This window comes from Epinephelus moara, chromosome 20 (assembly GCF_006386435.1).
Source record: "Epinephelus moara isolate mb chromosome 20, YSFRI_EMoa_1.0, whole genome shotgun sequence".
In the NCBI taxonomy this organism is placed as follows: Eukaryota; Metazoa; Chordata; class Actinopteri; order Perciformes; family Serranidae; genus Epinephelus; species Epinephelus moara.
The window spans coordinates 31,216,154-31,238,394 of NC_065525.1; the positions used below are offsets into that span (position 1 = coordinate 31,216,154).

The 22,241-nt window shown below is 41.0% G+C and overlaps 1 protein-coding gene across 14 annotated transcripts in view; it reads left to right on the forward strand.

The window, feature by feature from the left end:
* Positions 1–22,241, forward strand: part of LOC126407793 (neuronal cell adhesion molecule-like) — a 114,083-nt gene that overhangs the window by 83,941 nt on the left and 7,901 nt on the right. For 3 of the 14 annotated variants that reach the window (XM_050072995.1, XM_050072994.1, XM_050072999.1), the window contains 22 exons: positions 2,510–2,621; positions 2,744–2,928; positions 3,116–3,250; positions 4,936–5,079; positions 5,188–5,299; positions 5,378–5,544; positions 7,037–7,184; positions 7,370–7,494; positions 7,819–7,848; positions 8,610–8,711; positions 11,006–11,203; positions 12,105–12,175; positions 12,373–12,598; positions 12,746–12,861; positions 12,949–13,153; positions 14,199–14,321; positions 14,696–14,872; positions 16,757–16,792; positions 17,269–17,328; positions 17,576–17,692; positions 20,192–20,353; positions 20,956–21,087. In XM_050072995.1, the coding sequence (XP_049928952.1) occupies positions 2,510–2,621; positions 2,744–2,928; positions 3,116–3,250; positions 4,936–5,079; positions 5,188–5,299; positions 5,378–5,544; positions 7,037–7,184; positions 7,370–7,494; positions 7,819–7,848; positions 8,610–8,711; positions 11,006–11,203; positions 12,105–12,175; positions 12,373–12,598; positions 12,746–12,861; positions 12,949–13,153; positions 14,199–14,321; positions 14,696–14,872; positions 16,757–16,792; positions 17,269–17,328; positions 17,576–17,692; positions 20,192–20,353; positions 20,956–21,087 (2,883 nt within the window). The remainder of the gene's footprint in view (positions 1–2,509; positions 2,622–2,743; positions 2,929–3,115; positions 3,251–4,935; positions 5,080–5,187; positions 5,300–5,377; positions 5,545–7,036; positions 7,185–7,369; positions 7,495–7,818; positions 7,849–8,609; positions 8,712–11,005; positions 11,204–12,104; positions 12,176–12,372; positions 12,599–12,745; positions 12,862–12,948; positions 13,154–14,198; positions 14,322–14,695; positions 14,873–16,756; positions 16,793–17,268; positions 17,329–17,575; positions 17,693–20,191; positions 20,354–20,955; positions 21,088–22,241) is intronic. The other 11 variants (XM_050072996.1, XM_050073001.1, XM_050073002.1 and 8 more) reach the window with 8 other exon arrangements.

Here is a 22,241-nt window from a genome sequence, read left to right on the forward strand (position 1 = left end):
ACAGTCTTGAGCTTTGAAAACTACATTTTAATTTAAAAAAAGTAATGAGGTAGTAATTTAAACAGTGTTGTCGCCAAGACCACTGGTTCTCAACAGTTTTTGTGTGAAGGACCCCTAAATTGATACAAGTTAGGTCGTGGACCCCATTTGATAAAATATCGCTTCAGTGATCTTCATGTGAAAAGATTTTGGTTGTGACAAATGATTAAGACCAGAATTCTAAATCTGTCGGCTAGAGTTGAGGAGATAACCTTGAGAGAAGAGAAACTTATCTCTGGAATACTCACTCTTACTCACATTGGGCTCACTTTTATAGTGATTGAATAGAGAAATTAAACTATTATGCATTTTTATGGGGACTCCCTTGGACTCCCTCAAGGACCCCTGGTTGAGAACCACTGTATCAAGACCACCTTAACTGAGACTAGTCATGACCAAGACCAGACCACTTCGAGTCCCACACCGCAAGACACAGTTAGGATAAAATGCAAACTATAGACACTCCTCAAATTGATCTGAAAGAGACACATTACGATAAAAACACCCCAAAAAAACTAATGAAATTCCCTCTTCCTTCACCTCCTCTATTGCCAAACTGAATATATGTGTGTTTGTTAGGGATGCACAATAATATCGGCACATCACCAGTATCAGCTGATAATCAGTTTTAAAATAAACTACATGAATCGTCAAACATGCTTTTTCTTGTTTTGCACAATGAATGAATATTACATACATTGAAAAGTATTGTATTTCATGTCTCCATCTGCTGATGGGCCGTCACGACAAGAGTATGTATGTACTAAAATTAGGTAGGGGAAAATGTGGATATATCAATATTGGTATCGGTTATCGGTCAAATGACTTGTTGCATATCGGCATATTGGATACTGGCAAAAAATCCAATATCGTGCATCCCTAGTGTATGTATAAGTGTACTTTATTAAGAAATGTGGATAAAATAATCAAAAGGTGTTTCAGGGGTGAATTTTTTAAATTGGAATTTTCTCTTGTTTTCGATTAGGAAACAAATACAAACACTGAGGAGCTAAAATCAGCTTAACGATCTTTATTCAACACTTCTTTTTTTGCACAGGCGAGACTGGTCTTGAAATAAAATCCAGAGTCCTCTTTGTCTGAGACAGAGACTAGACCAAGTTCAAATAGAGTCCTAGATGAGACCGAAACCGATCTGAAGTACTACAACATTAAATTTGAACATAATAAAGGAATATCCATCCACAAAATTACCATTTGTGTATCAGTGAGTCATACTGTGTTACCCTGAATTTGTGAAGAAAGCTTTGTTTCTCTGATGCCTCCACAGAAAACTGCAAACATATTGATTTATTTATTGACTGGTGATCACATCAACAACAGCAAAACTATATCAAAACATCTGTTCATATACTCTCACACAACTCATGCACTATAATCCAAGTCTCATTCATCCAGTGGTATGCTCAGTACGTCCTAAACACATACATTATCGCTCAAAGCCTTTATTGGAGCTTTGAAGAGAGTATAGGTAAGTTTCATTTTCAGGTTTTGGCGAAAATGCATGTGTTTGGAAAGCGCTGAGCATACAACTGGATAAATGAGACTTAAATTATACTGCACGGGTTGTGTGAGAGTTTGTGAGTGGATGTTTTGATGTACTTTCTGTGTTTTAAAGGGTTCGCTGTTTTTTTTTTTTACCAATTCAGGGTGACAAGACATGACTAAATGATATAGAAGTGGTCATTTTGATTTGGTGATATACAATAAATGTACCCCCTAAAGTATAGATGTGTTAAAACTCTCCTTTTTGTTTGCCTTTCCTCTGTCAAACGACAAGCTGCAATCTTCATTTTCAAAACCACTCTTTTCCCCGCTGCCCATGCCTAATTATAGAGCGCATCTAGTTGTTAAATTCTAATCTATCTGTCACCAGTCATTTTCACTTGACTTCATATCTCATTGCTAAAAAGAACGTCTGGTTTGTCTCTTTGTCTAAACAATACCACACATTGTCTCACCCGAAACATGCAAGCAGTTACTCAACAAACTGCTCACATGCCAGGGTGTTAATTTATCATCATCACCATCATCATAAACATTTATTCTGTTTCTTTTAATTATTAGTTTAGCAGATTACTTCTTTACCAATTTAGTCGGCGGAACTTTATGTCGCTAATTCTCATTTCCATATTAGGTTCATTTTAGTCATCGAGGGTAGTTAATTGGCTATAAATGCCCACAGACGGCAATAAAAGACAACATGACAGTAAAATTTACATCCAGCCATAAATATGAGCATTGTGGTCTGTAATGAAGTGGCTCAGTGCCCGTGCATTGCAGACCCATTGTAGACGAGAGGTTTCATTAAACCACAGAGTGCAGAGAGGAAAGTACTGTGAATGTGAAGGGCCCGGCTCAGGCCTGGATCTTCACTCCTTTATGGACTTGGCAAAAGAGTTGGTAATAGTTTTCTTTGTGAATCTGTGTGTGTGTGTGTGTGTAACTGTAGAAGACCCAGCGGATGAAAGGAGGCCAACCTTCCTCATCCCATCTGGCCCCTCCAGCTCCAAGATGGTGTTGAGAGGACAGGTGCTGGAGATGGAGTGTATTGCCGAAGGACTGTAAGTGAAAGAATCCGCCATTACTTCAGCTCTGAAAGCCTCAAGTGCCCACCTGCTCAAGTGTCATCATCATCACTCTTTGTCTTTGTCCCATCTCTCTCTCTCTCTCCCTTTGAATCCAGGCCCACTCCTGAAATCTCCTGGACCAAAGTAAGCAGCGATCTCCCAGCCAAGCGCACATCTTTCCTGCACTACCAGAAGACGCTGCGCATCGTGGACGTGTCTGAGTCAGACGAAGGAGATTACCGCTGCACCGCCAGGAATCGGCTTGGCTCGGTGCACCACACCATCCACGTCACGGTCAAAGGTGGGTCTGTAACGAAGTGCACAGTATCCCATCAGGCTTTTGTTCACCATGTGGCGACGCAGTCAATCCTCTCTCTGTCTCTTCATTGTCCCTCCATCTCATAATTGATTTATGCACAGATGCCAACGGGGCAGTGTGTTCAGTGATTAATTCTCCAGCCCTCTGCTGCGCTCTGTTCTATTTTCAGCTGCTCCGTATTGGATCAGCAGCCCCCCCAGGAACCTTGTCCTAGCTCCAGGAGAGAACGGTCTGCTGACCTGCAGGGCCAGTGGCACGCCCAAGCCCTCAGTCACCTGGGCTATGAATGGCATCCCAATAGAGAGTGAGTGCAACCTGCTCCTTTGAGTAAAACTCTGTCTACGTGGCCTCTCTTTTTTCACACAAGTTTAGCATTGTTTAATTTCAGTATTTTAGACTGGACTTTTGTTTTCAAATGATGTATTTTGGTTCTGTTTACCATTTTTGTTTCTCCAATGGAGTTAATGTTTGTTACATTTACTTTTTTCAGTGCCCCACAGTGAGAAATATAAAGATGTTTTTCTTCAAAACCCCCTTTTCTATTCCACAAAAAAGCGCAATTTATCAGTTGCATCAGTGTTTCATTTTGTCTCTAAGGAACAGTTAAACATTTTTGAAAAATACAGCAATTATTGGCACCCCAAAGGCCTTTAAACACCAGGGGCACTTTTTTTCTTCGCGCAATTAATTTGCATGTCAGTGTATTTTTTCAAACTGTTATTTTTGTCATGAGTACTTTTACAACAAATGTGAATATTATGTGGCAAAAAAGGCAATTTATTTTTTTATTTTTTTTGGAACAAGGCAGATTTTTTTTAGCTTTGGCACAGCAACTAATCACACTGTGCCTATAAATAAAATTTTAAAACAACACAGAGGCTTTGAAGACAAAATGTTATTACTGCTCTTATTTTTGACCCTGACCAAGACAGCACACACCAGATCCACTTCTTCCATTCTTACCTTTAAACTAGTATCCGGTACAGATAATGTATACTTTATACAAATATGAGTGCAATACAAGTGAATGTGTCAATATCTGATCTTGTGATGAAGGAAAATCTTTTTTAATCTCTTATTCTTTAGATCAAAAATGACCTGAAGCTAAATTATGAGGCTTTTGTATGAATAGTTTTCTCATAAATAATAAATATAGCAACTTCTGGTCAACCAATGTCAATTTCAGGCCTAAAATTACAATTTGTACTTAGATCCCACTTCTACTTTGGATTGAAATCCCACCCACTCTTGGTCTTGGTACAGATACAGATAATTTAGTTGGTTAAACACATACAGACACAAATAGTGTACTTGCTCATCCTTACTACACATACAACGTTACTGTACACATAACTGCATACCTGTATACCAAAGGGAACTCAATTTTACTTAAAGTATTTCAGGAAAAGAAAATTCAATAAAATAGCTTACAGTACCTGAGGCTATATAACACCTTACCTGAGACAGACTGTCAGATGCTGCTCTGGGTCAGTGGCTTAGTGTTAATTTTTTGCAAATTCACATTGCTGCTGGCGAATCTATTTGCATTATTGAACAAGTGTTGCAACTGTTGCAAAGTCGCATCGCTGCCGGTGTGAGTGGTTTTGCTTTTTTATGTTATTTAAATTTCGCAACCAGCAGAGAGACTCCAGGAAGTCAGTACACCCAGTTAGGAATTTGTCCCACACGTAACCACTCATAAAAACCACAGCTTTTCAGTTTTACACTTTGCTTTTTGTACATGTTGAACAAGCGAGATATGATGATATGAAAGGCAGATTTTGTTGCCTTTGCACAGAGACATGCTAGCTTCCCCCCGGTTTCCAGGCTTTAAGCTAAGCTAAGCTAATCAGCTGCTGGTTATAGTTACATATTTAGTGCACAGACATGAGAGCAGCATCAATATTCTCCCTTAACTTAATATCTTCTCTACAAGATTCATCCAGAGTTCAAAGAGCCAGAGTTTTATCTCTTGTTATCCATGAACAGATTCACCGAAGGATCTCAGCAGGAAGGTGGAGGACGACACCATCATCTTCGATAACGTGCAGACTGGATCCAGTGCCGTCTACCAGTGTAATGTCTCCAATGACTACGGTTACCTCCTGGCCAACGCTTTTGTCAATGTGCTCTGTAAGTTCATTACACAAGATCCATTTGTATTAGGACGCTGTTTTCCATTTACATTGATTTCTGTGGTGTAATAATAACATGCCAATAATTGCTGCTGCCTCGATCCAGCGGAGCCACCCAGAGTGCTGACACAAGCCCAGAAAGTCTACCAGGTCATCAAAAATCACCCGGCCCTGATGGACTGTGCTTCCTTCGGGTCACCCATTCCGAAAATTACATGGTGAGTTAATGAATTTTTAACAGAGCAAAGTGTTTTATGTTTCTTCAAACGCTCAAAGTGGCTGCCTCTCTGTCTCAGGTTCAAAGACAGTCGGTCCAGCACCCTGGATGGAGACTCTTACATCCTGCATGACAATGGGACTTTAGAGATTCACGTAGCTCAAGCCCACAATAGTGGCAAATACACCTGCGTGGCCAGAAACATCCTCGGCATCTACGAGAATCACGTCTACCTTGAGGTCAAAGGTGAGTGTTTCTGCACAGGAGAACCCGCTATTTTTAAATTCACTGCAGCCTGTTTTTATTTTGTTCTGAAAAATGTCTGCATTCTGCGGACAATAAACGAGGTGAAGACTTCTCTCTGTGTCACCACTGACAAGGAAATACAGTAAGTAACAACAACCCCGCCCACATTTAAGAGTACTGTTTGTAGTGGAAACTCTAGGGTCTAGGTACCATGTCTGAGGGGTTACTTTTGGTTCCAAAGGTACCATACCGAAGGTGTTTGGTGGAAACGGGGCTTTAGTCTTCAGCCTGGAATATTTTCTCAAAAGCCAAGAATTGATGCTATTTCCAAAACAAATCAGATATAGTTGAGTGAATATTCTTCTGTTGGCCTAATATTCAATTCATAGTATTAAAGTCCAAATTTACTTGGCATTGTTTGGGGTCCTTGGTTTATAATTAGAGCAGCTCAGATTTTTTATGGCATGATTTCAGATGTAGCAGACTTGTGAGCTTAACATTCATTCTGTAAACTCTACTCCAGCATAGTATAACAAGAATAGGTTTCAAGATTGGTCATGCTGTTTACACCACATTACCACCCAACATATGTTATGCAAATTAAAAATAGTAACGTAAGACAATTTTTGCCACTTTTTCAGTGGCAGGAGTGAAGATTAGTCATCCTCAACATTTGTTGTGTTACGGTTTCAGGATGATGAAGACAGCAGGAGAACAATTGGATACAAAGTATGATGTAGGCTCTTCAGGATGATTCTTTTCCTCAATAACGAACATGTTTTTTCCAGATGATGCACAGATTTTTAGGCATTCCATTATCTCAAATAACTTGAAAAATACCATACTATGCATACTATAAAGATGGAGTGCATTTAAGTCCTGCCCCCACTGGAGGGGAAAACAATTCTCTTTTCTCTCCATTGACTTTGTATCCTGTGAAAGTGCCTCCTTGTCACTTACATCTTCTGGTGGACAACAGAAAATGCCTAAAAGCTGCTTTGTGTGGGGATGCACTACTAACAGAGATGTAAGGCATCAGCAGGAAGACTAAAATAATCCTTTGACATGCTGAAATCTAATGTTTTTAGCTAGCTACAGGTATTTTATTAACATCTCAGCTCTTGGTTGCATACTTTGGTGCTGATTGTTTTCCTCTCAGGTGGGTGTGGTTTTCAGGGTATGATGCATTGTGCTCTGACTCTATAGCTGCCGGGAATGTGGAAAAAAAATCTCCCTAGGGATGCATGTACATCCCTACGTTTGGGCCGAGCCCCAAATGTTTACAACGTCTGGCTCTGGCCCTGGTTTTATAACCTAAATGATTGTTATATGATCAATTAATAAAATAGATTTTTGGTTAATGAAACTAATAGTTGCAGCCCTGATAATAACTTTTGTGAAGTAACGCCCTATTCCAAACACAGCGTATATGTTTGCTTTGATTCTTTAACTTCACTTAATTCAGACTGAACCTTTCTCCCCCTCCCATCAGAGCCCACCCGAATCCTGAAGCAGCCGGAGTACAAAGTGGTCCAGAGGGGCCGATCTGTGGTGTTTGAGTGTAAGGTGAAACATGACCCCTCACTCATCCCCACCATGACCTGGCTCAAAGACGACGGAGAGCTGCCTGATGACGAGAGGTCAGAGCTGTCTGGAGATGTCTCACTTTGTTTACGCTCTCTCTACATTAGTTTAAATAGATCGAGACACTAATGAGCAGTCCTACCTTTAATGAAATTATACTGCTTGTTCCTGTTTCTCCATTAATGCTTGTTATAAAATCACGTCCAGAGCTAAACTTTCTTTACGAATGCTTTGTTTACAGGTTAATCGTAGACTCCGACAGCCTCACCATCACAGATGTGACAGAGAACGATGCAGGGGTGTACACCTGCATCATGAACACCACTCTGGACCATGATTCAGCCAGCGCTGAGCTCACTGTTGTCGGTACGTTTAGCTTTGTAGAGGCTCAATTTCACTGACTCATAAAACCAACTCACAAATTATTAAAGTGTACCCTTCCTCCATCTCAGGTCTTCCCAGAAAAGTGAATCTGTCCAATAATAACTTACACAACAGATTGCCTTTCAGGCCTTCAAGGTTAATTGCCTGAGAGTTTACATAAGAGGGTTGGAGCGGATTTAGCCAGCTATCGTGTCAGCAGCATGAATATTTGATTGTTGTCTTAGTGAGCCAGATAATCTTCTTTGTTTTCTTATGGCTGACTGACCACTAAACTCCCTATTTCACTCCTGCCCTCCTACCTGGTAGAGGCCACACCAACACCAGCTGTTGTCTACGGTAAACCTGCAGCACACACGAGCACCCAGCTGTGCGCAGCTGACATGGGCTTGTGTCATGTTTGTTCTATGTTACTGTTAAGAGAAGCATGTTGTGGCCCGAAGATGTGGTTTTTTTTGCAGTCACAAAGCACTTTTAATTTTCATTTTGTTTACCAGCATTTATTTGTTTTTGTCTTGAAGGGGTTTTTTTTCATAAGTTTTTGTATGTTTTTCCATTTTCCCAAAAGTGCATAAAGTTTGAATGCATTAAACCCTAAACACTTCTGCAAAGAGGAAGCAATTTCCACTCACTCTTGAATGCAAAGATAATTTGCAAAGCTGACATCTTCCCGTTGCACCACTTGGGATCTTTTCAAATGCGCCATTTCCTCATCACTCATTTATTCCAAGCATGCGTTCCACTTTATCATTACAATTCCAAAACATGAGCATCAATTTAACCTCTCTCGTGAGCCCAAGACTCCATTTCATGCAGAGTGATTATGGAAGATTCTCAGTCGAGCATCAGGCGTTTCATATGCATGATGCAGAGTCTGCATGCAAAACACCATTAAATGAAACACATAAAGAAACGGGGGAGTAACTGAAAAGTGTGCTTGGTTAAACCAACATTTATTATGATTCTAGTATCACAGAAACACATTCATGTAACAAAAAAATCCCCTTTTGTTTTGCGTCATGTTCTTGTGGCATGAACCTTTCGTGTTCTGTAACTGTAAATGTGTGCTGATGTCGCTGCATGTTCTGTATCTCCCCCAGAGCGACCTGACGCTCCAACTGACCTGGAGCTGACAGACCAGAAAAAGAGGAGTGTGCAGCTCACTTGGACCCCCGGGGATGAACATAACAGCCCTATTGAGAGTATGTCTTAAATATGTGTGTGTCTGTTAGAGGAGTGTCTTTGTGCACCTTATCCAAGATGTCTGTGCTAAAACGAAAAGTAAAGCAGATGCACAGAAGTTTTTAAAGGGACACTTGACATAATTCACACAGGAATAAAAACTGATTTAGAACCAGAATCAGAATAAGATTTTTTATCAAGTAGGTGATCGCACAAGGAATTTGCCTTGGACATTGGTGCATACATTTAACATACAATAAAAATATTAAAAGGAAAGAACTGTAACTGTAGTTCAGGGAGGCTATGGAGAAGGACTTTTGGCAGACTGGTAGACACCTCAGGAAGGGAAAGCAAGACTTGTCTCAGGCTGTGTTCAGTGGGGGAGGAGAAATGCCGACTGGGGATATTGTCGAGCGGTGGAAGGAGCACTTTGAGGAACTCCTGGAGGAGGCAGAGTCTGAAGACTGAGGACATCTCTCGCCTGTATCCCTGGCAGAGGTGGCTGAGGTAGTCAAAAAGCTCCCCTGTGGCAAGGTGCCAGGTGTGGATGAGATGCTGAACACTCTAGATACTGTAGGGCTGTCTTGGCTGACACGCCTTTTCAGTGTCGCGTGGAGGTAGGGCACGGTGTCTGCAGAGTGGCAGACCAGGGTGGTGGTTCCCAATTTTAAAAAAGGGCACCGCACAGTGTAATCCAATTATAGGGGTATCACACTGCTCACGCTACCGGGGAAAGTTTATTCCAGGGTGCTGGAAAGAAGGCTCCGACCGATTGTTGAACCTCGGATTTAGGAGGAGCAATGCAGATTCCGTCCTGGTCATGGAACAGTTGACCAGCTCTGTACCTTTGCAGGGCTGCTGGAGGGGTCGTGGGAGTTTGCACATCCAGTCTACATGGGCTTTGTGGACTTGGAGAACGTTTACGACTGCGTCCTACATCCCGCGTCTGAAATACTTTGCTCAGCCTGCTGCCCCGACAACCCACCTTCAGATAAGCGGTTGAAAATGTGTCAATGAGGCTCCCTGCAGTTGGAAAGAAACTGTTCTTGTGGTGTGAGGTCATAGTCTTGATGGTCGGCAGCCTCCTACCAGAAGGAGTGTTTCAAAGACTTTGAGTCCACGGTGGATGGGGTCGGCCATGATATCTCCTGCCCACTGGGATCGACAGATTGCAGCCGAACACCTTCTCAGCAGAATGAATGATATGCTGCAGTCTGAACTAATCTTCATGCAGAAAGCTTGCATTAAAAACTTGTGGTGTGTCATTTGAAAGAAGTGGGCATATGGCAGGCAGGGACTGTCTGATTAAAGTTGCTTTTAATTTGCATAATGGGACTTTTAGGATTCAGCACTTTTGGAGTCCCATACTGGGGACTAAAATTCTGCTGCTGCTTCAATTTTGACATTTTTGAAACATCTGTCTCTAATGAGTCTCCCAGCATTATAGAAGTGCAAATCACTGGAGTACCCCTTTGATTAATTACATTTTTGGCATATTGTCAGACATGTGAACAGAATCAAACTGATACACAGAACGTGAGGGTTCGTAATTACAAGAAACTAATGAAATAGCCAACAAAAGTCAGTGAAAGAATCCCTAAATCTGTGTTTTGGAAAGCGGACACATCTACAGGCAGTGGCTGTGGCTCTGAGGTAGAGCAGGTCATCCACCAATTTGAAGATTGCCGGTTCATTTCACATTTCAAAGTATCCTTGGGCAAGATACTCAACCCCAAATTGTACCTGATGGCTGTTCCATCGGTGTGTAAGTGCATGTGAATGATAACTGAGTAGTAGATGGCACCATTTACGGTAGCCTCGGCCACCAGTGTGCAAATGTGTGTGTGAAGGGGTGGATGTGACGTAGTGTAAAAAGCACTTTGAGTGGTCTGAAGACTACAAAGACCCTATACAAGTGCAGTCCATTTAGTGTTTACCATCTACATGCCTGAAAGCAAGCTGTAAAGAGTTTGTAGTTTCTTCAGTGATGGAGGACAATAGCTGAGGTCAGCTTGAAATCATTGGTTACAATAGAGTCTAGTGGTGACAAGTTTTAACAGCACAACAAACAACAACAACAAAATGTCCATAAAAATGCCTCCAGCCACCGCTGCAACATAATCTCATGGCTAAATCCCCAGCACTGCCAGAAATAGCATGTTAAGACATATTTAAGCAAACCTTTTAGCTTTAGAGTTACAGTTTCCAAAAATAACTTGAGGGTGTTCACTTCATTCCCAATATTCTGTCAGGCCGTGTATAAAATGTTCAGTTAGTTATGTTCAATATTTGTCTCTTTTTTTTTTTTACACAGAATTTCTGATCCAGTATGAAGACTCACTGCACCACCGGGGGCACTGGCATAATCTCACCGAGGTCCCTGGAACCAAGACGACAGCTCACCTCAAACTGTCACCCTACATCCACTACACCTTCAGAGTTTTGGCCCACAATGCCATGGGTCTCAGCCGCCCCAGCTTCCCCTCCAGAACGTACAAGACAGAACCTGCAGGTACAAACTCGCCTGCCCTATAGAGTTTCTGATGGCCTTGTGAAATCTCACTCTGTAAATGAATTGTGTTTTAATAGGACATAAATAATCAACAAATCTGCTGATGTTTTTAAAATATGAATAATTCTGTCTTGGAAATCATGGCTCTTATGTGAGTAAATGATTTAAAGGGGACATATTTTGCTCATTTTCAGGTTCACACTTGTATTTTGAGTTTGTGCTAAAACATGTTTACATGCTTTAACCCTTTGAAAGCTGGAGCCACATCACTTTTCTTGTGATGCTTTCAGACGCCTAGCAAGTATTGAAACCTTTGAACCCTGAGCTAATTGGTGTGATTTCTTTGAAAAACATGGGGGAAAAGGCAATGAGCAACTCAGTAACAAATAAAATAGAATAAAATAAAATAAAAACAATAGATTTAGAAAATTCTTTTTAAAAAGCTAGGGAAAAAACATATTTTTAATTATTATTATTACATTTTAAATTCATGTTACAGAATTATTATAATTTTAAACACTCTTTCCAGGTCATTTCATTGTTTGTTTGTTTTTAATTTTCTTTAATTTTCATCTGTGTAATGTGGAGTAGTGTGCCTGGGGTAGGTAACGATATAAAGTAATTCATCACGAGCTGACGTCAGCTCGTCTAAAAGTAGTAAAAACACTGTAAACGGAGTATTCAGAACAGTCTCAAGCCTAATGTTTTGTCTCACAGGGATTATTTTTGCCTTCGTTCACTTCATCATTTGAAACTTTGGCCATGTTTAATATGAACATCCAACACTGTAACATTACAGAAAATAAGGAAAGGCATGATAGGTCCACTTTAAAGTAAGACTGCATATGTATCAGCTTTTGTTGGCAAATCATTATATTGATCTTTTTCTTTTTTGTTTTAGCTCCAGACGAGAACCCAACAGGTGTCACGGGATTTGGAACAGAACATGATAATCTTGTAATCTCATGGAAGGTAATACAGTTGTAGAAATCTGTCTGTTTTAACCCTGAAGCATTTCCTGTTTTCCAGGGAGCACCATGAAACATAAAAATGTCTTTGCATTATGAAGAATGGTTTTGTTATTGCCTGGTTTCATGAGCTTTCTCTTTTCTTACTTTGCTGTCTTTGTATTGAAAAACAAGTTGCATTTAAAACTTTCTCCTCTGCAGCCGCTGACAGGCCTCCAGTCTAATGGTCCAGGGCTTCACTATAAAGTGATGTGGCGGCAGAAGGCTGTGGACAGTGTTTGGACCTCTGTGACTGTGGCTAACAACTCCAAGTTTGTTGTGTCTGGAACGCCCACATTTGTTCCATATGAGCTAAAAGTTCAGGCTATGAACGACTATGGAGCTGGACCTGAGCCTGCTATTGCCCACGGCTACTCAGGAGAGGACTGTGAGTTAGATCACCTCTAAGACCCTTAAAAAAATGCACTACATACAAGACTGTGGGGTGATGCACTCGGCTGTGTGACCTAGAACATTTACTCAGTATGTTTCCTTCTGTATTCAGCTGTTGTTGCATTCCTTGTCTGTCGTACAGTGCCGGTAGCAGCTCCAGGAAATGTGCATGCTGTGGTGCTGAACAGCACTCTGGCTGAAGTACACTGGGATTCTGTGCCCTCCAAATTAATACGAGGACATCTCAAGGGATTTAAGGTACGTTACAATCAGTGTAACATGTACACCAATGCCACCTATGATACACACACACTTAACACTTAATATCCTAACTGTGTCTTGTAGGTTTACTACTGGAGAGAGCGCAGCCTCCACAAACACAACCCCCATCATGTGGAGAAGCAGATCCTGACCTTCAGTGGAAACCACACCCACGGCATGCTGCCCGGCCTGCACCCCTTCAGTCTCTACTCATTCAATGTCAGGGTTTTTAACGGCAAGGGAGAGGGTCCCTCCAGCCCCACCCAGCAGTTTGAGACACCTGAAGGAGGTAGGAGAAGGAGTGCTCTTTCTTTTTTCTCCTCAAAAAATAAACTAGTTACCAAATTAAAAACTCTTAAATGCACATCAGCTATTTATCAGTCTAGATGGTTTTGGTGTGAGTTGCCAAGTGTTGGAGATATCAGCCATAGAGATTTATGCCCTCTCTCAAATATAATGAAACTAGATGGCCAGAAATAATACTTTTTTTTTTCTTTTTTTTTTAAGATTAGGCTTTTTTGCCTTTTATTGTATAGGACAGAGTGAAGGGGGTGAAAGAGAGAGCGGGGGGTGACATGCAGAAATGGTCGCAAACCGAAGTCGAGCTTGCGACCGCTGTGGCGAGGCATCGCCTCTGTACATGGGGCGCTGGCACTATCCACTACGCTACCGACACCCCAGAAATAATACATTTGAAAAACTCAGCAGCAATGTCTCTTTCCAGAAATCATGACCCGGTTACTCAAGATAATCCACAGACCTTGTTGTGAGCAGATTAATGCAGGAACTACTTTCTTTCTACCAAACTACACCCGCCAGCAGTATCATTGTGCAGAAGGAAGTGTGCATCTACTGCTAGCTCACCGAGCACCACTGAGCTAGCTAACGTTACAGTTCAGTCGAGGGGTACCCTATCGCTCACATCTCGTGCCTTCACAAGTGTTAGTCTCTCGTCCATGAGTAGATGAACACTTCCTTCTGCATGACGATACAGTTTGTGAGCGTAGTTCGGTAGAAAGAAAATAGTTCCTGCATGAAACTGCTCACAACAAAGTCTGTGGATCATCTTGAGTAACCAGGTCATGATTTCTGGAAAGAGACATTGCTGTTGAGTTTTTCATGTGTATTATTTTGGCGCTTTGAGCACCACAAGCCGAGTGCCATCTAGTTTCATTATAATCGAGAGGAGGCTGAAATCTCTATGGCCGATATCTCCAATACTGCAACTCACAGCAAAGCTATCTAGATTTGTAAATAGCACAACAGGTAAAAGTAAAAATAACTATCTTTTGAAGAACTTGTGTAAAGTCTGATTATTTATGTCTTATCTGCAGTGCCGAGTGCTCCGACTTCCCTCGTGGTCACCAACCTCAACCTGGACTCTCTAACCCTTGAATGGAATCCTCCTCATGACCGTAATGGACGCATCACCGGCTACACCCTCAAATATCAGCCAGGTAACTAAGCTTTTATATCTTTGCCTAGTGAATGTCACCTTCGTTCATGTAGTTTGTAGTTTTGTATGTCCTCTTCTTCATGTCTTGTAGTGTCATCCTGTTCAGAGATTATAAGGAAAAAAAAGTAGTTTAAAGTAGTCTCAGAACACTTCAAGTTATTTGCCTAAATTATGACCCAAATTAACAAATCAACTTTTGTCACCTCGCCTTCTGTTCCTGAACCCTACACCTCTGTGCCCCAAACGTTTCCATTTCCACCTTCTCACCATTGACCCTCCAACCCCATCTACGACCCCTCTATTCAACTTACCTCACTACTTCCCAACTTCCATCTCCATCCCATCATTCTTGTCACCCATCCTCCACTCCTGTAGTCAATAACTCCAATGAGCTGGGCCCAGTGGAGGAGCTGGCCCTGCCCGCCAATGAGACCTCAGTCACTTTGCTCAACCTCAAGTACAGCACACGCTACAAGTTTTATTTGAATGCGAAAACAGGCAGGGGAGCAGGCCCGGCCACTTCTCAGGAAGCTGTCACCATCATGGACGAAGGTAAGTTTAATACCTAAATAGTTTTAATGTTTCTCCAACTGGAAAGCTTTATAACTCAGGTAAAAATGATCCAAACATGTCAGTAATCCACAAATCACACATACGCAATATGAAGTCCATGTAAACTTAAAACACATCACATGACTCTTCAGTACAACACACTTCATGCATCAAAGGTTTTCGACTATCTTGCCTTCATCAAGAGGCTTATTTTGTAAACATGATTGTAATGTTGTGTTGTAGTCTTTCCTTTTTAGCAGTGGTTCCCAACTGGTCCACCCACAGGGTCCAGATTTCTCCTTCGTCATTAGCTCAAGGTCCACACAGCTAAATATATTCAGTGTCACACTTGCGTTTGGCCATGTCGTCGAGCTAGTTTGCTGTCTCTGTTAAGTAGCCATTCATTAGTCACTCACTCTACAGCAGGAAACAGCACTTAAAAATAAAAGCTCTGTGCCAGTACTTAAAAATCTAGTTTGTTTTTTTCCATCTTGACATGTTTGCAAGTCACTTGTGGTCCATTCACAATGTACCTGTGACCCACTTTTGGACTGCGAACCACTGATCTACAGTATATTGATGGACTGTATCAGGAAACCACAACCAACCTCAGATACCATCCTGATGAAGGCAAGACAGCCAAAACCTTAAGAACGTGGTGTTCTGGAGAGAAGTTGTGCCATGTGAATAGGCGTAGATTTCAAGGGGAAGCAGGGGACACATACTCCTCTAAATTTAGAACATATGCATTCGTGTGTCGCCCCCTCTCCCCACCAAAAAAATAAACAAATATAAATTAATATAAATTATAGCAGAAAAGGCACAGAATGGCACATAAAAATCACCAGAACAGAGGAAATTAACTGCTGGGTGCTCAAAATCTTCTGGCAGAGGCCCCCTTAACCCCCCATTTCATATATGTCCCCCCCAGTGTTAAAATGAAACCTACGCCTTTGATGACGTGTTTTAACTTTGTATGGACTGAAGCTCACACTGGTTGCACCTCAGTGCACCTTTGTGTCTTTTCAAAGTTGTAAATTGTTGTTTTTTTGACTGAAAAACATTTCTCTCAACACTAAAATGCTGTTTATTGTGACGCATGATGTTCTGTTTTTGTGTGTTCTCTATAAAGTGGCGTGGAAACGATTAGTCGATTTATCGATTAGCTGACAGAAAATCATTTTACAGCAAAAAAATTGGCAACATTAACTGGTTTCAGCCAGTCCAATGTAAAAAAAATAACTTGTTTTATATCATTGTAAAGTGAATCTTTTGCAGTTTTGACTTCTGGTCGGCCGAGACAAGTCACCTTGGACTGTGGGAAATTATGATTCACATTTTCTTACTATTTTTATATTATCACCTTGTGGAAACAAGTTAATTATCTTGTTACAAGATGATAACTTGTGCGTACAAGATAAAGAATTTCACCTTTTAGGACTTTAGGTCATTTTATAGACTAAACAATTAATCAATTAACTGCAAAACTGCTCCAGACACTAATCGATAATGACAATAATTGTTGGCTGCAGCCCAACATTGTTATGTGTTTTGTCTATGTGAAATCCTCGTCATTCTACCATGTACAGTTTACAATATGATGCACACTATTCCATAGCATTATCTTATATTTTTAGCATGATGTAAATAAGATCTTGATGAATGTTTAGTGGAACATGAGTGTGATCCAGTTGCATTGTTACACAAGCTGACCCATGCAGTTATAAACCCTCACACAGATCATCTCTTACATTACTCAGCATGACCCACATGAATGTCTTACTGTTACTGTTACATACAGTGACACAGATGGCTGGGGTTTGGGGGTCGTCCCATAGTGACCCCTGTCCTGTGGTCTCTCCGTGTCCTGTTTCTCTCTACAAGCTCTAATATCACAGCTTGACATAGATGTGGACGCAGGTACCGGTCATATCTAGCCTCGTGCATGTTTTACAGATACAGCCACAGCTTCGAAAAACCACTGCAAGCATGCACTCCTCTTCACTGAGCAATTTCCCCTCGTCTTTATCAAATCCTGCAGCCCGCCAAAATACTCTGCTGAGTTCAAAGCTGGGGAAAGTTCAAAGCCACATAGATAAAGATGCTATGTGACGTGTGCCTTTTTAATGTCATGTGATAAAGTCTTTTCAAAGCGGCTTTTTTCATTCTTCTCTTTACTGTGCCTTTGGCGACTTTGACCCCTCCTAACTTCTTCCACAGTCGCTGCTAGCGATGCTTCCCGCTGCATGGCGAGCGTTTGCTTGGCATGCCAATGAACTGTGTGCACTGCGTATAATGACTTCAGTGTCTGTGTGATGTGTCTGCATGTGGTGAGTGTTTACGTCACTGTGTCTTGTGCGTGGTGCAGTCTTTACCCCTCTCCATGTTGTTTACAGGAAACACGCAAACCCCTCATCCCATTGCACGGTCTCCTCCACGCCATCCGCCCCACTTGGGTACTGATTACTGCTGTGATCTTAGTACATTACATGTCTGATTTGTTACATGATCAGCTTTGTTTATTCTTTTGTTTGTTGGTATAGTGCTCTGATTGTAACTGTGTATGGCTATGAGGATAGATTGTGTGATGCTAAGAGCATTTAATGAGACCATAATTAAATCAAAGCAATTAATTGCCAGTTGTTGGACTGTCTATGATAAACAGGCCAAACTTGATGGTTGTCTTTTCTCCTGTGTGCTCAGCCCGGCCTGTGAGTCCTTTTGGGAACATTAGCTCCTCGGTTGGAGAGGATGGGACCCTGATCAGTTGGGAGTACTGGGGCCCGGAGAAAAACGTTTATGTAGAATACATAGTGAACAGTAAGCAAAGCTTCACACCTTTATTTCTGTCAGTTCTACACATAGGTGGCAAGAGACTCCTACTCCATTACTGGCTTGTGCAGGTGAATAGAAATATTGGCAGTCACGTTGATGCTGGCTTCTGCCAACGTGGACCCAGATGTGATAAACAAGGCTGTCTGTGATTGGATTTCTAATTACCCACTCCTGTTATTGACTAGAGTTGCGTGCATCTCCCGTGACAATCTTGTTGGAACTTATGTAGACAGACATTATAAAGAGCAGCACAAACACTCTTGTTATGCCAATTGATTTTGACTGAAGCACTCTCCATTGTTTTTATCCACCTGCAGCGAGGATGAAAAAACCCTGTGCTCTTGTAGTATGGCTCTCTCACACCTACTGTTTAATGGGGTCAAGGAGGGAATATCCTAGTCACAGATTCTCAGCCACTTAGAAAATGTCATTATCAAAAAGATAATCAGTCGAACACATTTATTATTTAGCTCATCACCACATGTCTAATTCAGTTTGGCCGTGAGGGCTCGATGCACTGTCCCTTAAGAAAACAAACGCAGATAGACTCAACAAAACAATTAAGTCTTATGACATCAATTTGACAACGCATGTGCAGCAACAGACATCGCCATATATAAGTCATGCAGCTGTCATGGTGCATACTTAAAATGCTGCACTGTGTGAAAACACATAAATACAGAAAGCACAACCAAACACATACATAAATAATACTGCAAGTCGCACTGAACATGAAATGAATTACAAAACAGTTTCTGTATTTGGTTGTGTTTCATGTTTTTGCAGCATGCTGCACATGATGTTGGTGAAGTTGATGAAATGTAACTTTGGTATTTGTCAACCAGGACCCTGTTTCCCCATGTTTTTGTGGTTTAGTGACAAATGAGAACAGGGGTTTTTGAAATTTGTTCAGTATTGAGCAGGAGGGCTGCAGCTGGCAGCTGCAAAACAGGCTGCAAACACTTGAAGCTTTTGTGCAATGTGAATATATGTCCAGGAGAAGTGTTTGAACCTGTCAGTGGCAAAAACAGATTGTTGAATGAATGAATGGATTTTGAAACATAAATTCAGACAGCATTAAAAGGAGAGAAAATGATGATCACTCACAAAAGTATTTAACATGTAAAACTGAAAGAAAGAGATCAAAATAAATACAGTTAAACAAACCTTGACTTCTGTTCCAGGCTTGAGCAACAAAATTGTCAGACTTGAACACATCAAAATTAACCAAGCAGTCTAGCTTTTGGTCATCTGATCACCAGAAGATGTCAGGATTTAGACAAGCCATTTCATACAATATAAGCTCTCCTAAGTCATCATAGTTTGGAAACTCCTTTAGTTCTGTATACCAATATGGCTTGTTTTTTTTCTGATTGGAAAAATCGTGTTTTGTAGGTATGTCTATATTCATTTCTCTACACATTCTATCACAAAATACCCCATATTAGTTATCAATACTACTTTGTGTTTTCTCACAGCCTTCTAATTTACTAATAAGTTCCAACAGAGCAAAGCAACATATGTTAGAAGAAAGAAAAGTGTCTGGAAGTATTCTGGGCCGTTTTTTAATTTGAGTGAACCCATTATCAGCTTCAGAAAAACTTTTAGTGCAAGCATTAAAGAGTTGTCTGGTTAAGTGCAGAACGACACAATTTAAAGGATCCCTACAGAGGTAGACCGTTTTTTGTTTAAGAATAAGATCCCTTTTGTTTAACCGGAAACAGCTAATACCAAAGCGACCAGACTCCATTGAAAAAACAATAATTTTAGCATGAATAGAGCCAGCATATTTTCGCCTCTAACTAGCTGAATTAAAGGTTTATTTAAACCAAAGTAGAGTTAGTGACTGTTGGAACAGTAGAACGACGAACCAAGAGGGTTTTGTGAGTTTTATTATGTTGCTGTTAACTTTAAATGAAGTGTTTTATGGTGATAAAATTACTGTTTTTTTACATGGAGTCTGGTGGCTTTGGCAATAGCGAATTTAGGGCTGTTTCTGGTTACGCTTCTATTTCTGAAGGGATCCTTTCCAGAATGTTGTCAGACACGTAGAAGTGTAATCTGAGCCTGTCAGTGACAAAAACAAGCACTTTTAGTAAGCATAAATTGATGGTGCGCAAATGCTGTGTTACATTGCAGCCTGTTTCGTAGCTGGACGGGGTTCAAAAAGTGTTGTCGTCACTTAAGACACAAAAACATGGGAAAAAAGTGTCCAGGTTGAAACCAAAGTACCCTTGACTTACAGTGCGTTGAACTTTCAGGGCTGTAATTTATTGTTAGACTAAATTGATTTTTACAGCTCCATACTCCTATGAATATTAAGTATTTAAATCTAATATAGACAGAACTGCCTGCAGTGTAATCCCAAGTCAGTAGATTTGTTTTTAAGTCATTAGATCCCATGATGTCATGATATCCCTGGCCCATTTGAAGCTGTGTTTGCTCCCTCAAACGTACCTCTCTTCATGAACGTCCCTCCTGCAGGTGAAGGTGAAGAGGAGTGGCAGAAAGAGCTCGTGAACGGCTCTCAGAACGTTATGCTGAAAGGCTTAAAGGGGGGCCTCTCCTATAGGGTGCGTTTGGTGGCCAAAGGTCACCACGACCAGCCGCTCCACCGCTCTGACGAGCTGTTGGTCTCGATCCCAGGTGAGGCAGTTGTTGGGCAGTTGCCTCCACCGCGGTCTGGTCTGGCCTTGCACTGTGTCGTGTGTAGGATGTGTAGTAGCTTGTGCCGTTGTGTAATTGTAATCCAGTGAAGCATGGGTTTAACAGATGTGTTGTGGTCACTCTGTATGCCAGGCATGATGCATGATCATGTGGTTGAATCTCAGCGTAATTAAAGTCAGTCCTGTAGATGTGGTAATTCTCATATAGAAGTTTGATTAGTTAGTGGTATAATCTCCAACCTAATATCACCCACAGTAAACCTGCGTGTTCAGTTTGTGTTATATGTGTGTATCTGTGTCTGTCTGTGTGTACTTGTGAGAGGAAGATTGATTCCCAACATTGCATACTAATGTGGTTTCAGTCACCATGAGCTTCATATAGGAGATTTCTAACTCGTCTAACATGAAAGTCGTCTTATTCGGTAACAATAAGCAATCATGATCCACTCATGAGCTGAAATCTCTAACAAGTAGATACTAAGAGATTGACTTGTTACATAGCACGTGATTATGGTTAAATGTTTCCCTTCCCTCGGGGAGAAGATCATCCAGTCGTAAATGTGAAGTCTTCCTCTCCTCCAGCTGTGGCGAGCAGACAGGTGGACATCGCCACTCAGGGATGGTTCATTGGCCTCATGTGTGCCATCGCTCTGCTCATCCTGATCCTCCTCATTATCTGCTTCATCCAGAGGAATAAGGGAGGGAAGTACCCCGGTGAGTAGTGCCACTGACACCTTTATATATATCTAAACCTACACTGCAGTGCTCTGTGTGCCACCATTCAATTATATTTAAGAGGAGTTTAAGATTAGATTTGATTAGAATAGCGGCTTGTTTCTGCACTAAATGCGCACTAAGACAAGGATTTAAGATTGCTTTCTATAGAAGTGTATGGCTGCCAGAATTACGGGGAAAAAAATGTGTTTATTCTTTTATTACACTTCAACATATTTTGATGCTATTTTGACACATATCTACATGTGCGTCTCATTATGCAATGTCTTGTTATGACACAAAATCATTAAATTTTGTTAAAACAAAAATTTCATTAAAACTACATGCTGACTTACATCATGAAAACAAGACATGTTTCTCATTAAAGCAACGTATGGACGTCTCTTCAACATACCAATCCATTATGTTTTAATGCGAGAATATTTTAATGCCTCTGTGCCGCTGATAACTGTAGCCTGAGGCATTATGTTTTCGGGTTGTCTGTCCATCCATCCCATTCTCATAAATGCAATATCTCAGTAAACTTTAGGGAATTCCTTTAAATTTGGCACAAACATCCCCTTGGAGTCAGGGATGGTGGTCAAAGGTCAAGGTCACTGTGACTTTACCTGTTTCATTCTCGTAAACACGATATCTCAAGAACACCTTAAAGGAATTTCTTCAAATTCAACAAAAACGTCCACTTGGACTGAGGAATAAACTGATTTAGAATTTGGTAGTCAAAGGTTAAAGGTCAAGGTCAGTGTGACCTCACAAATCACGTTTTTGGCCATAACTCAAGAATTCACGTGCTAATCATGACAGAACTTCACACAATGAATTCTATCTTCTATCTTCACACTAACAGGATAAAATGATGAGGTGATGACATTTTATATCCAAAAGGTCAAAGGTCAACTTTACTGTAACATCATAATATTCTGCATAAAACACTTTTCTGGCCATTACTTAATGTCATATCTCAGGAACAGAAGGAGAAACATTTGGTCAGGTAAATATTGGCGACACTAATCTTGGGTATCCACCTTGAAACTGTGCTGATTGTACAGATCCTCTGTGCTGTCGGGGGCAACATGTGTGTGAAGCATCCATGTTTTCATAGACATAGATGTAAACTGTAAGAGAAACTTGAC